This window comes from Anabrus simplex, chromosome 5 (genome assembly GCF_040414725.1).
Source record: "Anabrus simplex isolate iqAnaSimp1 chromosome 5, ASM4041472v1, whole genome shotgun sequence".
In the NCBI taxonomy this organism is placed as follows: domain Eukaryota; kingdom Metazoa; phylum Arthropoda; class Insecta; order Orthoptera; family Tettigoniidae; genus Anabrus; species Anabrus simplex.
Genome location: NC_090269.1, coordinates 235004955 through 235024041, shown reverse-complemented (window position 1 = coordinate 235024041; position 19087 = coordinate 235004955). Strand labels below are relative to the sequence as shown.

Genomic DNA, 19087 nt, shown 5'->3' with positions numbered 1-19087 from the left:
ATAGGCTTCTCTACACCTGAATACTATGAGTTCATTGATATTTATCAAGCTGGTAGGTCCTTTTCTAAGGGATTTTCAACCGCTACCATAATATCAACTTCTGGTATCTGAAAAGAAGACTCTTGCGACTGATACAAACAGCAACCACCAGCATCAGGGGTCCAATTTGGAAGTTACTGTAATGGAAAAGGTACCAATGTCATGTCTTCATTTTCACTAACATTTTAGTTACCTATGCTGAAGTCTGAAAGTTATTATAATGATTAGGGTTAAGTTGTGTTTCGCCTTATAATTTGAGTTCGACATTATGGTACACTATTGTTTTAAATTAATTTTAAAATAATTTACAGCAACTGACTACCTTGTATTAAAATATGTTTATATGACATCTCCGAAAGCTGCCAAAAAGTAGTTAGTGAGACGTAGAAAACAATAACATTATTATTGTTTATATGACACCATAGAAACTGTAGCCAGTGACTCCAGCATTCTATGTTTGGGATGGGTCAAGTGAGCACCGGTTAACATTTTTCCAGAAAGAACAACTGTTAGTAGCAGTTAGTAAATAATTAACAAATCATCTGATATATTAATTCTGTAATCAATGGTTACAGGTGCGACATATACGAGGCATGTTTTTAAGTAAGTACTGTGCCATTCCACTATTCCAGAAATAAAATTCAATCGAGTTGCAATGAACGCGATTACTGACAATGAAATTAAACATAATGAATAACGTTATAGAATGTCATGGAAGTTCAGAATAACGCAATGTCAAAGTATATAGGATCGTAATGGCAGTGATGAAGACAAAATAAGAATTTGAATTGTTAAAAAACCAACACTGTACAAGAGACACAAATGAAAAGACAAGAAGCAGACTTATTGCAACAGAGAAGCGAGCTGAATCTTTTAAAATCTCAAGAAAGAAGATAATTTAAGAAAAAGAAGATGATATCAAAACATCACAATAACGCTAAACATATAAGAATATTCATATAAAACACGTTTATATATATATATATATATATATATAAAATACGTGACAAGCCTTGGTTATCAGGCATACTATAGATGGCAAGAACAAGGCCTTGATCAGAGAAGCAAACTGTTGATATAATGCAATATCATCATTGTATAATTCATAAAGCAATTTTATACGACATATAAACCGAGATAATTGCAGACATCTTGGAGGTCTGATAGAAATTAGAATTACGCAAAGCAATCTTAAACAAAATCTAACTGTTCAAGTGAGTTAGAAGGCTTAGGTATCATTCATATGCTACAGTTGATTTCATCAATGTATTTTATCTTTCTAATTGAGCAAGTCAAGATCATCGTGGCTCTCTAAGAAGACATGGGGCAGGCTACCTGGATAAACCTGAGCTGGACCAACACCGCAGATGACATCAAGATGACCAGCCATGCAAGACGACCATCGCCCATGACTGCGGAAGATGAACAAGCAATGATATCACTCCGGAAGCGAGAGATAAGTTTCTTAGATAAAATGTATACAGATTGGTAGATATTAACATGAATTGAAGATTTGTAGTTAAAGCCTAATATGTTCTATCGTTATTGTCTTCAAAATAACCTAAATTGTGTCAGATTCTCTTGAGTGATTTATTTATTTATTTATTTATTTATTTATTTATTTATTTATTTATTATGTCGATATAAAGGGAATATGTAGTCTTCTTAAGAAACATAATTAACCCCAGTTAGAAACATGCGATATAGTAATGTGATAATAGTTTTTCAGTGAAAACAAAGAATCCAAACATATTATGCCATATCGTATTTGAAGTTCCTATGAGGAGAATATTTTGAGAATTTAATAATATACCAAGTGATGTATAAATGTGTATATAGGTGATTCATTATCATAATGAGGATAGCACTAGAAATGGAAATAACAGCAGACAGAAGAAATGTTGACATTATTTAAGATAGTGATCCAATGATATGAATATACGACGATAAGGTTATTTGTGCGTCAAGAAAGGTAAATATGTGAAATATTTGTAATAGAGATATGATTTGAAATGAGTAATGAAGAAGATGTAATGTTATACGAAAGAAATGAAAGATGAATTGAAGGAATATGTGTTGCTGTGATGAAATAATAGGTGGAAATGGAATATTTGAATACAGAGATGAGATGATTGACGCAAATTAGGATCAAATATGTTCATGACTTAATGATTTATACTTCGTCGAAAATCCATATATTATGATAATGATGACTTGTTTTGATTTTCACTGAATATTGTGATAGGGTAAGATCATCAAAAGGTATTCCTATAAGATTGAGTATTTATTCACTTGGACATTTTTAACTTCAAATTTCTACTGAAAAATCACATTCTCTTAAGTGAATTATGGCATACTTACGTTAATATGGATGACTGCTACTTTGTATAGGAATGTAACTGAATTGATATCGCACAATGTCTTCAAGAATGATGTTCGCGCAAGGTCTCATATTGATATTTAGGGTCATTTGTATGTACGTTCAGTCTTCAGCTCTAAGGTTAGTTGGATCCTCAACAGCTCCACCATCAGCTGTCATAGATGGCCTAGGCATCACTGAAGAGGCATACTAAGGATCTGATTACCTTGTTATACTCAATTATTAAATTATGTTGTAAAAGGAAGTTAATATAAGATATTATATTGGATAATATAGTAACTTTAATTCATTACAAGCAAACGTTTGCTAATAAGTAAGAAAGTTATCACTTTTCCAGATGCTTATAGTGGGATACTCTAACCATGTCTTGAGATAATCCAACCGAAGATTAATAAATCTTATTTTAATAGATTGTCCTAAGAACAGCTGAGAATATTAACATTAACAGAAACTGATATGAATAAGTGTAATACATTAACGTAACTATAGGTTTCCCATGCAGATTTTGTAGATTTTACCAGTTTCTTTATGATTGTTGTATAAAGATAAGATAATAGCACATTTCAATTGTGAAGAAAAGATGAGAAATGATAATGGTGATTGTTACAAATATTTTAAGCTATCAGATCAAATGTTAATAACTTTTTTTAAATTTTAACTTCATGATATCATTTTCCTTTACCAATATTTCTATTTTTGAATAAATAATAGTAATCAAGATTTACATGAAGTGTTATTTAAAAATTTCTGTAATGGTGTAAGCTAATAGAATAAAGACACTGAATTATCGAGTATTCTTCCAATCCAATGATACGTCGGATGGAGACCTCCATCAACTCAGCTGATGGATGAAATATTACTTCGCATATTGGTGTGTCTTTGATCCCACATATATATATTCATGAACCCTGAGAGGTCGGGATTTCTTTTGCGTTACCAATCCTGGATGTGGGAAGGGCGTAGTACCATTTTGATATGGAAAAAAAAGTAACACAATTTTTAAACATTTTTTTTAAACATGTAATACTGTTCTTTAAACTACTTCTCAACATAAGTTTCAAGAATATTAAGGCACTTGTCATATTGCAAAACCAACTTCCATCCTCATAGAAATCTGCCGCCAGCCACTACAGCACTGTTGTTTTTAGAATCACCACTGTCAACATGGCGCTGACCTACTAAATGCTTTTCGAGTGCAGGAACAAGTGGTAGTCACTAGGCGCTTGATCAGGACTACACGGAGGATAATCAAATTGTTCCCAACCAAATGAAGGGATGAGATCTCGTGTTTGATTAGTCGTATGAAGTCGCACTTTGTCATGGAGCAAAAGAATCCCCTTTGTGAGCATTCTACGCCATTTGTTTTGGATTGCACGATGGAGTTTACATAAGGTGTCACAATAAGCCTCGGCATTTAATGTGTCATCTCGGTGCAAAAATCCACAAGCAACACATTCTGCTTATCCCAAAACACAGTTCACATAAGTATGCAAGCTGAAATTGTTTGCTTGCACTTCACTCGGCCAACGTCCATAGCCGTATTGAAACACCGGATCCCATGAGATCACCGAAGTTAATCAACACTGGGCGTGGTCAAGATTTGGATGGGTTGCCACGTGCTGTTGGTGGGGAGTAAGGGAATGGAGGAGCGGAAAGGAACTGGCCACCCTACAGTACGTAAACTCCGGCTCAGGCACACCTCTGTGGAGGTTCAGACCTACCTTCAGGCAGAATACACCCTTACCTCACTTTCTTGGGTGATGTTGAGCGTCTCCATTCCATAAATTGCTGTTTCTTTTTTTTCAGCATAACATAAGCTACCCATGTTTCGTCGCCGATGATAATTCGGCTTAGGATCGCATCACCTTCATTACTGTACCGCTCAACATAAGTCAAAACACTGCCTATGCACTTGCTGGGAACAATTTGATCATCCTCTGTGTAGTTCTGACCAAGCGCCTAGTGACTACTACTTGTTCCTGCACTTGAAAAGCAATGGGCACTGCCGGTGGCTCCAAGTAGTCTACGCAGTGGCCTCTACAGTATGCACTAGCCATGCGTCTTGGTGGGTGTGCTATTTATCAAATGATGAGCCCAACTTAGCACACTGGGGTAAAACGCTGGCAACCAGGACTGAGTTAGCTGGAAAATTTATCATGTCCAATAATGGACCATTTATATTGGTATCATAAACTACTCATTCGGGACAAATATTTCAGGTTCCCTATGGGAATCAACATCTATATCAGTATCACCTCTCCCCCTGCTATACCAGCGTTGTAGATTCGTGATATTTGATATTTCAAGAAAGGTAGTCGCATTTGGGGGTGACGACACTAATATTAACTTTGGTGGGCTAAGAAAAAGAGAAGGAAATAATGTATTCAGTCATTTGAAGAATGATTTGAAATGTGGTGACAATGTATTAGGAGTAAGATGCTCTGCCCATATTCTGCGTAACAGCCTGCATGCTGGGACTGATATTTTGAATACTGATATTGAGACACTTGTAATGAAGTTGTTCGATCATTTTTCCATCTTCACAGTTAGGGTAAATCCCATAAAGAGTTCTGTGATTTTGTTAATGTTTCTTGTCATGATCTACTACATCATTCAAAGACAAGGTGGTTAAGCATCTTCCCTGCTGTGGAAAGAGTGCTGTCACTATCTGAACCTCTTACAGTCCTATTTTTCCTGTCTACTTAGAATTGTCCAAAATACTTGAAATCATTTTTTGAAAATCCTCTTGCCAAAGCTTACCTCCATTTTCTTCAACCCTTTTCTCAAACATTCCAAATATCCATTCTAAAGATAGAGCAGGAATCTATATCGGTTATTGAAGTTGTCCAAATATTAGTATCAGTGCCAGAAAATCTCAAGCAAAGACATGAACAATATTTTGTTTCATTAATCGTTCAAGAAATCTTAATCCAGAAAGAAGCTGATAAATGTTATGAAATGTGTGACAAATACTTTCAGAAGTGGTTGGGTCATTCACTAACTTAACATCAAGGTACGTAGAATACAAGGTAGGGATCACGAGAGAGGTGCGCAGTAGCATGCAGAGCTGTGACGTCACGCAGGACCCTCGCGTTGAATCTGCTCTGAATGAGGTAGAGGTAGTTCAAATAAGAATCGCTCTACACGCAGAAGCTAGGTGCTAATTATACACGATAGTAACATATCTGTGGTGTATAAGAAACCGTGCGTGTTTATTTTATGTGATAAAACGTAAAAAGCAGTAATAGGGTACACTTTTCAATATGCTTTGTCATGCCATTGCAGGCAGCACAAATCATAGCAGGCACGCGAAGGAACGAAACATACACTTTCATGTATTCCCTAAAGCCACTGACCTAAATGAATGGTGACAGAAGCAATCAAGGCATTAGCAAAACCTATCTTTCTCAGCTTCGAGGGTTTGGAAGGCTTTATGACCATCCTCTTCCGACAGCTGTGACGCGAAAGGTGAGATCATTGCTTCTTTGCCTCAATGCTTCCGAGGCGATAAGAAATTCCATCTGTTCTTCGAAAGATTATGAAACATTACGCCCAAATATGTTACATGCTACTGATGAACTCGATCAAAACTCGGATATCGTGTGCCAGTCTAAGGCCAGCGTTGAGCCCACAACATCCTATTATTTACCGGAGGATGAGCAAGGGTTTGTTAAAGCCCTTGAAGAACTAGTAAAACAGCCCGAGGACTGTCGCGAAACCAAGAATCGTGACGAGCTGCTTGAAAACTTCACAGGCTATATTGTAGCTTTTAGGGTAAAGAAGAAGAACCTCGATATAGAAAACAATTATGGAGAGAAAACAGATCAAACTACAAGGGGTGGAAATTAGATTTCAAAAAGAGGTCCATTTTTTTTTTGCAAGATGCTTTACGTCGCACCGACAAAGATAGGTCTTATGGCGACGATTGGACAGGAAAGGGCTGGGAGTGGGAAGGAAGCATCCGTGGCCTTAAGGTACAGCCTCAGCATTTCCTTGGTGTGAAAATGGGAAACCACGGAAAACCGTCTTCAGGGCTACAGACAGTGGGGTTCGAACCCACTATCTCCCGAATACTGTATACTGGCCGCACTTAAGCGACTGCAGTTATCAAGCTCGGTAGTTTCAATTTTACCACGGGAAAGAACTGAAAGAGGGTTCTAACATCATCACAAACCTTACGATATCCTGAAGAAAGAATTCCCCGAAATGTATGAGTTTGCAAGTTGCTTCGTGAGAAGCCGTTCTTTTATTCAAATGGGCGCTTTAAACAAAAGTAAGACATTCAAGAGACCGGCTTTCAGTTAATAAAATACCGATATAGAAAGAAGAAAAGCAAAGAAATTCCATTGATGCTAGGGATAAGTGTGTTTGATATTCTTTTTTTTAAATATCAGCATTACACTTTGTGTATAAAGTACCTGTTATATTTTTATGAATGGCATTTTATTATGTTTTATATGAAACCAGTGCTAAGAATGTTAATATGCAGGCTCATTAATTTATATGGCCTATCTAATGTTAACGTGGAGTTTGTCAGTGCCTGGCACTTGGAGGAGAACATTTACTGTACTGTTTGTGTTGTGGACAGTTTCCTAACATTTGCTGTTTGTGTTGTTGACAGTGATATAGTTTCCCAATATTGCTTGTAACAACGGACATATTTCTTGCAGTCATCAAGCTTTAATGTTCGCGTCTGTAACTGTAACAATTAGAGCCCCTTGTTATTGTTATCATGTAGGTGTTGAGAACATGAACATATGGAATGGTCATTCCACTGCGACAACTGTCTTAGCATTGTTACAACCTTTTATACAGATCGAAATACTTCAGAAACGCTGCTGGATTCACACTGTATTCGATCTCCTATTATTACTCTACTGTAATAGTGAAGTGCAATGCCTTTTGTGAGGTGATGTTAAAACATCAATGAAGTTCCCTTATCTCTAACTTGTGGCTAAAACAGAATAGCTTACAGCTGTGTATTAGCCTACCTCATGCAGAACACAAGGCGCTGAGGGTTCACGTGACGTCATCGATGGCCAAGCGTGGTGGGGAGACCTGCGCGTGATCCCTACCTCTTACTCAAACTACCTTGCTTAACATGTTTAAAATGGATGGTTTCAGAGAATCTTCCAACGTGCAAATAGAAGAGCCTGTTAAATTTTTAATGAAATGGGGCCACTAAATTGATGATTTTATGGCATTTAACCAAGCATTGTGTTTGATAAACTTTGTTAAAGGACAATTGAATAATGACGAAAATGATTTTGTAACCATGTTAGCTAGTAATAAATGGGTTCAGTTTTTAAAGCAATGTAAATCCAGTGAGCAATATTCTGAATTACTTAAATTGCCTCAGTTCTATTTGTGTTTACCTGACCATAATGCATGTGTGGAAAGAATTTTTTATTTTATTAAATTCACAATGGAGAGATGACAAACAGACTGAAAGTAGAATCTGTTAAATCAATATTATTGCTGCAATACAATTTAAAGAAATATCTTGTCAGGAATTTCATTATTACATTTAAAAAAAATGATGAGTTGCTAAAAAGTGTGCCAAGTTCAGAAAAGTACGATTGGTATCAGCATCAGGGCGCTTCTGTGCCATAATAGTACATTATGCAACAAGCCTATAATGGCAATAATTAAGACACATGTATGTTTATAAAACAAGTGAAGAGAGTTTTATAATTTCCATACGAGTGTCTTAATTATCATTATAGGCGAGTTGCATAAGACAGTTTATGCTCGACGATAATTATAACTATTTTTTAAATATTCATAAATTTCTGTCGAGATGTTGCTTGACAGTTGAGTTAACTCATATCTGACTATTATTTAAAAGGACTATCAGTAAAACTCACACACGACAAAAAAAATTGATAATTTTCGACATACCCCAGCTTTGCATGTGATAAAAATCATTATGGTTCCGTATTGAAAGTAATAGAGTAATAAGCATTTATAAACATACTCCAGCTTGACGAAAATAATACTTCTGGGCTACACAATACAATAATTCATGCTTTAAACAGGATACTTCAATGAAATCATATCTACTTACATCATAGGCCAATGATTTGTAGATGAACATAACAATCAAGAAGAAATCCATGTTAAACAGCAGCAGGAATGGTAAATATTGGTTTGGAGCATACATAACAGGACTTCCTTGATAAATTAAGCAGATATGCAATAACTGAAAAGGGTTTTACACAATAAAACTTGTTTAACGTAACACAGGCAAGAAATAATATACTAAACCCTGCAAATCACATGCTAGTTCGACTTTGAAGACGAAGTTGTGGCCTTTTTAGCTTTCTGCAAAAAGTCTTGAGAAAATGTTTTGTCATAACAGGGACCAGAATACCTGGTCTTCAAAACAGAAATAGACTCCAGAGATTCATTGGATGTGGTTGATCTGAGCCCTGCTCTATTTTTCTTCACAAGGCTGAACGCATTCACATTCTTCATTGCTATGGGGTATGGTGAGAATAGAGAGCATTACTCTAGAAATCTGGTTATACTTAACCATTGGCTCCACGAATTCTTGATATTTGTGCCCAACTGGAATCACTTGCAGCATCTTGATTTGCAGCCAAAGTGTCATCAACTTGAAGAGCTGTGACCTGCCTCTGAAGCTCATTCACCACTTCTGTAGTTTCATTCTCTTCCTTGCATACCATGAGAGAAAACTTTTCCAAGAAAAAATGAATGGCAGAAAACTGTGCATCTTCAATTTTGCTTAACCTAGCAACTTGAGCATGCTTTCACACATCATCCTTGAGTGGAAACTTGTTGATGATGTAGTCACAGGCAGTACAAAAGTAGTTTCTCACTCATGAAAAGAACAGGGATTTATCTGTATCCTGGAGATCATTCACTATGTTTCAAGCCTGAATGCCAATAACTAACTCATCATCACTTCTTTGATTTTTAATCAAGTTGTACTCAACTTCAAGCAATGTGGAGCTTTTGACAATTTTGGGCTTAACAGACTTGGTGCAAAACCTGTTTTAGCAAATCCATTAGAAGTTCTAATAAAAAGTGAACTTGTGGGAAAGAAGTCTGAAGGGCAACATTGAATTTGTAAAGTACAGGAATAGTCACATGAAGGAAAGTGCGAAAGGCCTTGTTCAAGTTTGATGACAGGAACAAACAATTTTTCCTCACTGTGTTGTAGCAGAAGTCTTACTTTTTAGGATGGGTTTGTCACATATGGAAGAATATGCTATTCTTTTAGGGGCATGTGTAGTAGCAGAATCAAGAATTATCTTCTTCTGATACTCTTTGGATCCACTTTGTTCAACTCTAGGTATTCTGAAAGATGTCGAGCTTGTGGAAATGTTTTGGGTAGCCTACATAATATTACTTCCTCCCTGAAGAAAGAAAGAGAGAAAGAAAGAAAGAAAGAAAGAAAGAAAGAAAGAAAGAAAGAAAGAAAGAAAGAAGTGGATCTCACTGGTCCAGTAGTCTATCCAAACATCTGCCTAAGGATAACCACCTAGTACATATATGCTTCAGAATTTTCTTTGCCTTTTATTGTGCAAGTTCTGAATTTCTGAAGGTGTTCTTTTCCTTTTGACACTCTTCACTAAGAAATAAAATCTATCAACAAGGATCTCATCCAATTTTAAGTGGTAATCTTTCAGTACCTTCTTCAGCAGCTAGATTAATAAGGTGGCAAATGCAACCTATGATGGCAATACCTGGTTGAACTTCCTTCAGAACTGCTGAACCCTATGTTTGTGTCATATCATAACAGGAGCATTATTGGAGCAGAAAGCCACACAGTTTTCAATTGGTATGTTCAAATCAAATCTCTATTTGCAAATGAGGTGTCTACCTCGGTGGCAAAAGGTACACTAAAATACATTATTGTCAAGCACTAAATTTTAAATTAACAAGAGAAGAAGAAATTTTTTCTAGAATACACTAATATACAATTTACGCTAACAATTTTTTCTATTAAACAAACAGATCATCCTTAATAAATTTATATTGTTTACAAAATTCTACTTATAATATCTCCTATACTTACAAACATAGTCAACTCATATACAGTATGTGGAATTACTTCAAATAATACTATGCAACAGGTATAAGATTAAAATTTACACTGCATTTATTTACTTTTCTTTTTTTACCATTTTGGAATCTAAGTAGCATAACGACCTGCTGAGTCTTAACCAGAGCCCCTTTTGCCTCCACTTTTCAGAGTTCCTGAAGGGCCTTCTCAGCTACCGTAGCAGTCCCAGGGCCCTCGAAGTCCCCACTGTACTTCACCCCTACAAGCAGTCCTCTACTTTGGCTGTTATGAGAATTCAGCTGCGATAACATGAGGTTACTTATGTTTCGCTCTGTTGAGTCCCTGTCTAACACTGGTAGGGATAGCACAGCGCTCACTACTTTCTCCTACGGAATATCATAGTGTGTAAGAACAATAGGATACAACTTGGCATTCATATCATTGCTTCCATCCATTGCCAAAGAAAATGGTCCATTCTGAAGGCACTTAAAAACTTCAGATAATGCATTTTTAGCCATTTTATTTACAATGCATGTCGTTTTCGTGAGACCACAGTTATATTTCTTTGCAACTTCTGATGTGGGCAACATTTCTTAAATAAAGCACCAGCCGCAGTTAAGGGCACATTGTGTTCCATCAAAGTGGATGTAAACAGACATTCGGCCCAAATTATGTTACTGTCAACGTTTCCAGACTTGGCAAAAGAGGTATTGATTTTCCTTCTATTTAACATAACTTACAGTATGTGTTAACCACACTTCACATGATTCACAATTACATAAATTGTTTCTTCCACCATGTGCAATGAAATGGCGTGCGGCTTTCAGTGCCGGGAATGTCCAAGGACATGTTCAGCTCGTCAGGTGAAGGTCTTTTGATTTGACGCCCATAGGCGACCTACACGTCGTGATGAGGATGAAATGATGATGAAGACAACACATACACCCAGCCCCCGTGCCAGCGAAATTAACCAATGATGGTTAAAATTCCCGACCCTGCCAGGAATCGAACCCGGGACCCCTATGACCAAAGGCCAGCAAGCTAACCATTTAGGCATGGAGCCGGACACCATGTGCAATATTCTGAAATGAAATCCCCCATTTATTTTATTTCATTTCAAAATATGGGGAAGCTCCTTTATTTTTAACAAACACCAATCAGCTTCAAGGTTCCGCAACTAACCCAATTCAAGATATAATATGTAAGTTCAAAAACAAACAGCAGCCACCTTGGAGGGAGTGAATGAAGTGAACACTTAACAATATTCAGAACAGTGTCAAAGAAAAGACATACATTTTTTCAAATACTTTTTACTGGAAGACAAGCAAAATATTTTAGTGAAAAAGTGCTGGATACTTTTTAACAACAACTGTTCAAATGAATAATAGTTTTTAAAATAGGCTAACTATAAGTATATCCATTCCATCTCATTTCACTAACCCATTTAACCACCACATTGTTTTTAATTCATTTTAATTCAATTTATATTTACGTAGTAATTAATAAGAACAAGATACCCGATTATAATGTACTTAAAAAGATAAACACTTAGTGAATCACCTAAGCTATGTAAACAACTGAAGATGTTATAAAAAAGAATGAAACATGTACTGTGTGTAATTAATTACTTTGCTAAAATGCAAATATAAGTATCAAAAAGGTGGAAGATTTTTGTTATAAGTCTTTGTAAATAGGATTTGATACAGAAAATGAAGCCGATTTCTTGCAATCTACTGAAGCATCGAAAGGAACCTGGATCACTGAATGTCACATAAAATTATAACAGTCAAGACAGACAAACACTTCATTAAAACATATCAAATCACACAAGGTCTTAAACCAATAAATTAACAAGTTGCCAACCTCCTGAACAAAAAATATGCACTTTGTAAAAACACACACATATGGAACAAATGTAGTTAGTCCAAGGAATACAGGAAACTGCAAAGCACAAATTTATAACATAAAAACTCGAACACTTCATTAAAATATGTTAAAACATTCAAGGAACGCCAACTTCGTGAACAAAGAGCACCACTCACGTGGTTGAATAATATGGGTTAAATTACAACAAGCGAATGGAGCGGAACAAAGAATTTGCGGAGCAGAGTCTATAGATACCAATGATTCACATGGAGGAACTGTTATCCCAGCTTTAAATTCAATTCCAATGACACAAACATCACACAGTTAAAAGTACAAATCATATCAAAAAATGAGTTACCAACTATTGTGGACTTGCCTTCGAACCAAACAAACAATCGATTGTACGGAACTGGGGTGATTATCAAATGTTAACGTTTCAAATTTTTGTCCGCGAAGTCGTAAAATGACACCGTCCATCTGTAAAACCGTAAAATGCTGCAATTTCCGTAAACTTTACAGATAAACCGTAAAAGTTGGCAAGTATGGTTTACTGAACAGAACATGGAGCGCATGCGCTGGGTTATTGATTTTCCGTGAGTGGATCAGAAACCTTGGCAATGTCATACGTTTTCAAAGCTTTGATAGAAGGTTATCATCACCTATTCAAATACAAATTGTTTATTGTACAGTTGGTGAAGTGAATTTGCAAGAATGTAATGTGTAGTTATGGAATATTGGAAGTAGAAGTTGCATTGATGTTAATGTGTGTGTCAGGCATGTATGATTTTGCTATCCTTACCTAAGTGGTCAAACAGTTGTATCATAATGAAAATCTGGTGGAGAACCTGTATCACAATGAAACATGAACTACAATGAGCCTCATTAAGATTCAGCTTTTTGGCAAATAATATTTAATTTATATTTCATCAGAGCCTGTGTGGCTCAGGCGGCAGCGTGTCGGCCTATGACCACTGCGTTCCATGGTTCAAATCCCGGTCACTCCATGTGAGATTTGTGCTGGTCAAAGCGGAGGCAGGACAGGTTTTTCTCCGGGTACTCCGGTTTTCCCTGTCATCTTTCATTCCAGCAACACACTGCACTATCATTTCATCTGTCAGTCATTAATCATTGCCCCAGAGGAGTGCGACAGGCGTCGGCAGCTGGGACAATTCCAATCCTCGCCGCAAGATGGGGGCTTCATTCATTCCATCCCTGACCCGGTCACAGACTGGAAAGCGGGTTGTAGGTTTTTAAAAAATTTATATTTCGGCATCGTCGAGCATGAATAACTTTAAGCAAAGATAAATAAATGCTGTTTTCAGTTTTCATTTACTCATGTTTATGACAAATGAGTAATTCCGTGAATAATACTTTAAAATCTGCATAAATAACATTGAATATTATATAATTTTGGATGGGTCTGTAAAGTAGGTATTTCACTTAAAGTATGATTTCATATTATTTCTCTATCTGATTTTTTACATTAACATCATATAACAAGTGTGTCTTTTGGTAACGGATGGGACAGTTCACACGAAATTACCCAAACATACTCGTCGGAACCATAGGCGCCAACATTTGGTCTTGAGCACAGAGGCATGAATGAATATATAAAATATTTTTACAGGAGAGAAAACACGATTGCATCCCCGTTCCACTATATGTATGGGGGACAAGCGCTCCCATGGAGTCTGCGCCTATGGTTGGAACCTGTCAATGTTGGCATCCTGAACCTTACGGCAACCCTAGGCTAGGACCTTTGGGTAAGGGAAAGTTTGAAGTAGGGAATATGGAAGAGAGTCTTCCTTCTGGTACAGGAAGGAACATATAAGGAGAAAAAGGAATCTAATTCATGTGACCTAAATAAGTCATTAGCTGTTTTGTGTAGTAGCTTTAGGTCGGCTACTTTCCTCCGAGCTGTATATTCATGTAATGTAAATTTAGTGTGTGATGTATATGCTTCTGTAAGGGCATTTGTAAAGCATTTGAATCAATTCATTCAAACGTTAAGATTCATTCTATTCAATCGTAGTTTAAATGTCATAAATATTACACCACTCAACATGCCAGAAAATAACTTACAGTTTGACTAAATTCTTCTTTGCAATGCTGAACAAGTTATATCCATAATATGCAGCAATATCAGGATAATTTGGGCAAGCAGCCATCACCACATGTTGTGCCTGAAAAGAAAAGAGATACTACAAATTGCAAAACAATTACGTTATAATACAGAAAGGCAGTCCGATGATAACATACAGATTATCTAGAAAAAAAAGATTTTGTATGTGAAGGATATCATCTTGAAAACCACTCAACTGATTTCAGTAATCTTAAATTAATTAATTACTTAAAAAATCTTAATTAAGTTGTTTCTTTTTCAAGTATAATACTGTTACCATACGTGTTTCTTTTTCAGGTAGTGTACAAATTTATTACTCAAAATCAGTTTTGGCAGACTGAAGAACCTAACAGTTAAAAAAAAAAGGCAAAAATTAGCCAAATCGTTCTCTCCCCAATTCTATCCAGTATCTCTTTATTCACGATTCGATCTACCCATCATCCCTTTAGCATTCTTCTGTCACACCACATTTCAAAAGCTTCTATTCTCTTTCTTTCTGAGCTAGTTATCATCCATGTTTCACTTCCATACAATGCCATGCCCCAGGCAAAAGTCTTCAAAAACATTTTTCTAATTCCTATATCAATGTTTGAAGTGAGCAAATTTCTTTTCTTAAGAAAGCTCTTCCTTGCTTGTGCTAGTTTGCATTTTATGTCCTCCTTACTTCTGCCATCATTAGTTATTTTACTCCCCAAGTAACAGTATTCATCTACTTCCTTTAAGACTCCACTTCCTAATCTAATATTTACTGCTTCACCTGACTTTGTTCAACAGCACTCCATTACTTTTGTTTTGAACTACAGTAATTTATTTTCATCTTGTCCTCCTTCCCCAAGACTCTGTCCATACCATTCAGCAATTTCTCCAGATCTTCTGCAAATAATATCATCGGCAAATCTCAGGGTTCTGATTTCCTCTCCTTGGATTGTGATTCCCTTTCCACATTCCTCTTTTATTTCCTTTACCACCTATTCTATACAAACACTGAAAAGGAGAGGGAGACAAACTGCAGCCTTGCCTCACTACTTTCCGGATTGCTGCTTCTTTTTCAAAGTCCTCCATACTTATCACTGCATAGTGATTTTTATACAGATTGTAGATAATTCTTTTTTCTCTTTATTTATTTATTTATTTATTTATTTATTTACCGTAAACCTAGACGATATGTATGGAAGGCCGGGGAAAAAGGACAGGCCCCCTACATGTAGTGCCCCCTGACCTTTTGAAATAATTTCCTAAATCCTAAACTAAAACAGTCATATTCACTATTTACAGATAAAGTATAATGTATAAATATTTCTCATTTACACATCCTTTCACTCCTTGGTTCATTCTTCCACATATTCACATATATTTTCTCACTGCATATCTACATTTATACATTTAATGTTGGCGGGGACGTTGTTTGAAAGTTGCGCTGAACAAGAAAAGAAACCTAGTTCGTAGGACTCGGTTCGCACAAATGGGGGTATAACACACACCCCTTTGCCTCTGCAGATGGAGCTGTAAGATAAGGAGAATCAAGGGAATGGTGAAAGGCAAATGACCCCCATGAGAGACTTGTGTAAGAAGGTGACATCGCTTTGTTTATACAAGGAGGCGATTGAAGAAGGGAAGGCAGGCAGCCGTTCATGTTAATTAGTCATTTATCTCTCTTAATTTTAACAAAAGTGGTTTATGCAGGATTTGGTCAAAAGCTTTAGCCCAATCCAAAGTAAACAACTATTTTAGATTTCTCCAGGGAGAACTGCCACTCATCTATAACCATTGTTAATAAATTATTACAGGATTTTCCTTGAAGAAAATAGTGCTGGGCCTTTGGTTGTGGCACCATACAAAACCATTAACTCGGCTAAAGGGAGATAGGGTCACCTTCCCTATTTCTCCACTTGAGTAATCACTGGTACGGTGGATCTGGTAGAAGAGCCACTATCTAATCCCTGAGAACTGACTCAGGGCCTGCTGCCTTGCAGGTTGATAGGAGACTATTAAAGGCTAAGGGAGATAACCCGGACAGAAAAATCTTCGGAAGTGATAGGCCCAGCAAGTCAGCTTCTAAATAATTTGGAATTGCTTTCAAAACTAAACGAGGCCTCGGATGGAAATATTGTAATCACCAGAATAATGACTCTAGTTCCCTCACTGGTAATGATATTAATGACGGTTCAATACCTGATGCTCCATCACAACCAAAGAGAACACATAAAACTCGATATGAGACTCTAATAAAAACTGCCACGCTAAACATTCTGACACTAACTGGCAAAACAGAGAAATGTGTAGACTTAATAAAAACAAGGAACATAAACATACTGGGTCTCAGTGAAACCAAGTGGAATGAAAAAGGATCAAATGAACTCAGAGAGGGATATCATCTATTCTGGTCAGGTGGAGATCAAACAAAAAATAGAGTTTGTGTTGTTAAGGATCATCAAATGAAAGATCATGTAATAGAAGTAAAATATGTTTCTGACCAGATTCTTCACATAATGCTGAAATTCGGTTCTTCCCAGAACATCATCATTCAGTGCTATGCACCACAGACTGGTTGTGAAGATGAAGAAAAAGAACATTTTGAAGAAGACATAGAGGAAAGAATAAGAGGAGATGGAACGATTATCATAGGAGATATGAATGCTCAAGTAGGAACTATGAGAGATGGATATGAAAGTATTCTAGGAGCACATGGATGGAGTCCACAAAACCCAGAAGGAACTAGACTACTTGATCTCTGTCTGAGGAACAACCTTAGGGAATTCATGGTATCAAAAGCAAAAATGCCATAAGGTCACAAGATATGGATGGGATGGAAAGAGTGAATCTCTTATAGATTACTTTTTGATCGAGAAACAACTACAAAATAGACTGTTAGACGTAAAAGTGATTCCTAGCGTCTCCCTGGAAAGTGATCATAGACTCCTCATTGGATACTTCAAGTTTAACAAGTTGAAAGAAGTAAGAACCACACAGGTAAAGAAACTCAAAACTCAAAACTTGGAAGCTGAAGGACAATGATAGAATAGAGTTCCAAGAAAACATCAAAACAGTAATACCAAAGACAGATGAAAGAACAGTTGATGAGGAATGGAAGGATCTGAAAGAAAATCTAGTAATGATAACTGAGAAGGTATGTGGATGAACCAGAGGCACAAGAAGATGGAAGGTAACTCCATGGTGAAATGACAGAACAAGAACTGTCCTGAACAAGAACAACATGTTCAGAAAATATTTCAAGGACCGGACTGACTGTAATAAGGAACTATACAGGGTTGCTAAAAAACAAGCAAACAAAGATGTTACAGAAGAACGAGAGAAGTGATTGAACAAGTGGAGTGATGAATTGAAAGAGGATGTTAATCGTAATAAGAAAATGTTATATGGGATGATGAAAAATAGAAAAAGAGATAAAGAACACTCCAAATACCTAAGAGATGATAATGAAAATCTGATCACTGAAGATGAGAAGATCAAAGAGACTTGGAGGACTTGCTTTGATGAATTGCTAAATGTGAATTGCATGCAGCCTACACAAAAAGACAATACCAGTGCTATCTCATTCAAGTCTGCCTCTGACAACAGGTTAGACTTATCATGGAGTGATGTAGAATATGCCTGGAAATACAGGGTGATTAATTTGAAAGTACAGAACGGAGTGCCGAGGATTAGGCGCGCTGGGAAGCGGAGACAGCGAGCGCAGTGCCCGCCATGACAAGCAGGCATAGTCGGCTCAAAGAAGCGGCATGATCACACCTATAGAAACTAAACGAAACTAAACTCGCCGGCTACGTAGATGCTCTGGACAAATAAATAGATAAATAAATAAATAAATAAATAAATAAATAAATAAATAAATACATAAATAAATAAATAAATACATAAATAAATAAATCGACTAGGAAATTAAACTGAATTCGCCAGTAATAAATAAATATATAAACAAATAAATCAACTAGGAAATTAAACTGAACTCACCAGTATTTATAGACGATGCTGAAAGTGATCTCCTTCAGCTGCAATGCAAGCTTCACATCTTGTAATGAGATTTTGAAACAGTTTGTAGTTCATGGACACCGATAGAACGCACAATGTTCCTAATTTCAGTTTTTAATTCTTCTGCAGTTCGAGGATTATTCCTGTAAACTTTTCCTTTAAGATTTCCCCATAGATAAAAATCACATGTGCTTAAATCAGGCGAACGAGGGGGCCATAAGCCTTTACTGATGATCTGATCATCATCGAACATTTCCTGTAACCGTCGCATAGAGCTACGCGCCGTATGGGCCGTTGCACTATCCTGCTGGAAATAGCCGTACCTTTTCTCTTCTTCAGTCAGTTCAGCAAAAAATGGTTCCAGAATGTTGTGAATATAACAGTCAGAAGTAATCGTATCCTGAAAAAACATCGGACCGATAATTCGTCGGGCACTGATAGCGCACCACACACCCACCTTCATATTGTGCAGAGGTTTTGGCTGTAAAATGTGCGGGTTGTTTGTATCCCAGATTCTATTGTTCTGTGAATTGACGTATCCACTAAAATGAAACCAGGCTTCATCGCTCATAAAAAGAAAGTTCGGATCCACAATACTGTCGTGGACACTATTTATTACCCAATTGCAAAATCGTATTCTTGCATTGAAATCTGTAGG

At 36.6% G+C, this 19087-nt stretch overlaps 1 protein-coding gene across 1 annotated transcript in view; it reads right to left on the bottom strand.

Moving 5' to 3' along the window:
* The window catches only part of Rpp21 (ribonuclease P protein subunit Rpp21), a 49170-nt gene that overhangs the window by 15453 nt on the left and 14630 nt on the right, over positions 1–19087 (bottom strand). The window contains exon 3 of the mRNA XM_067148472.2: positions 14400–14500. Within this exon, the coding sequence (XP_067004573.1) occupies positions 14400–14500 (101 nt within the window). The remainder of the gene's footprint in view (positions 1–14399; positions 14501–19087) is intronic.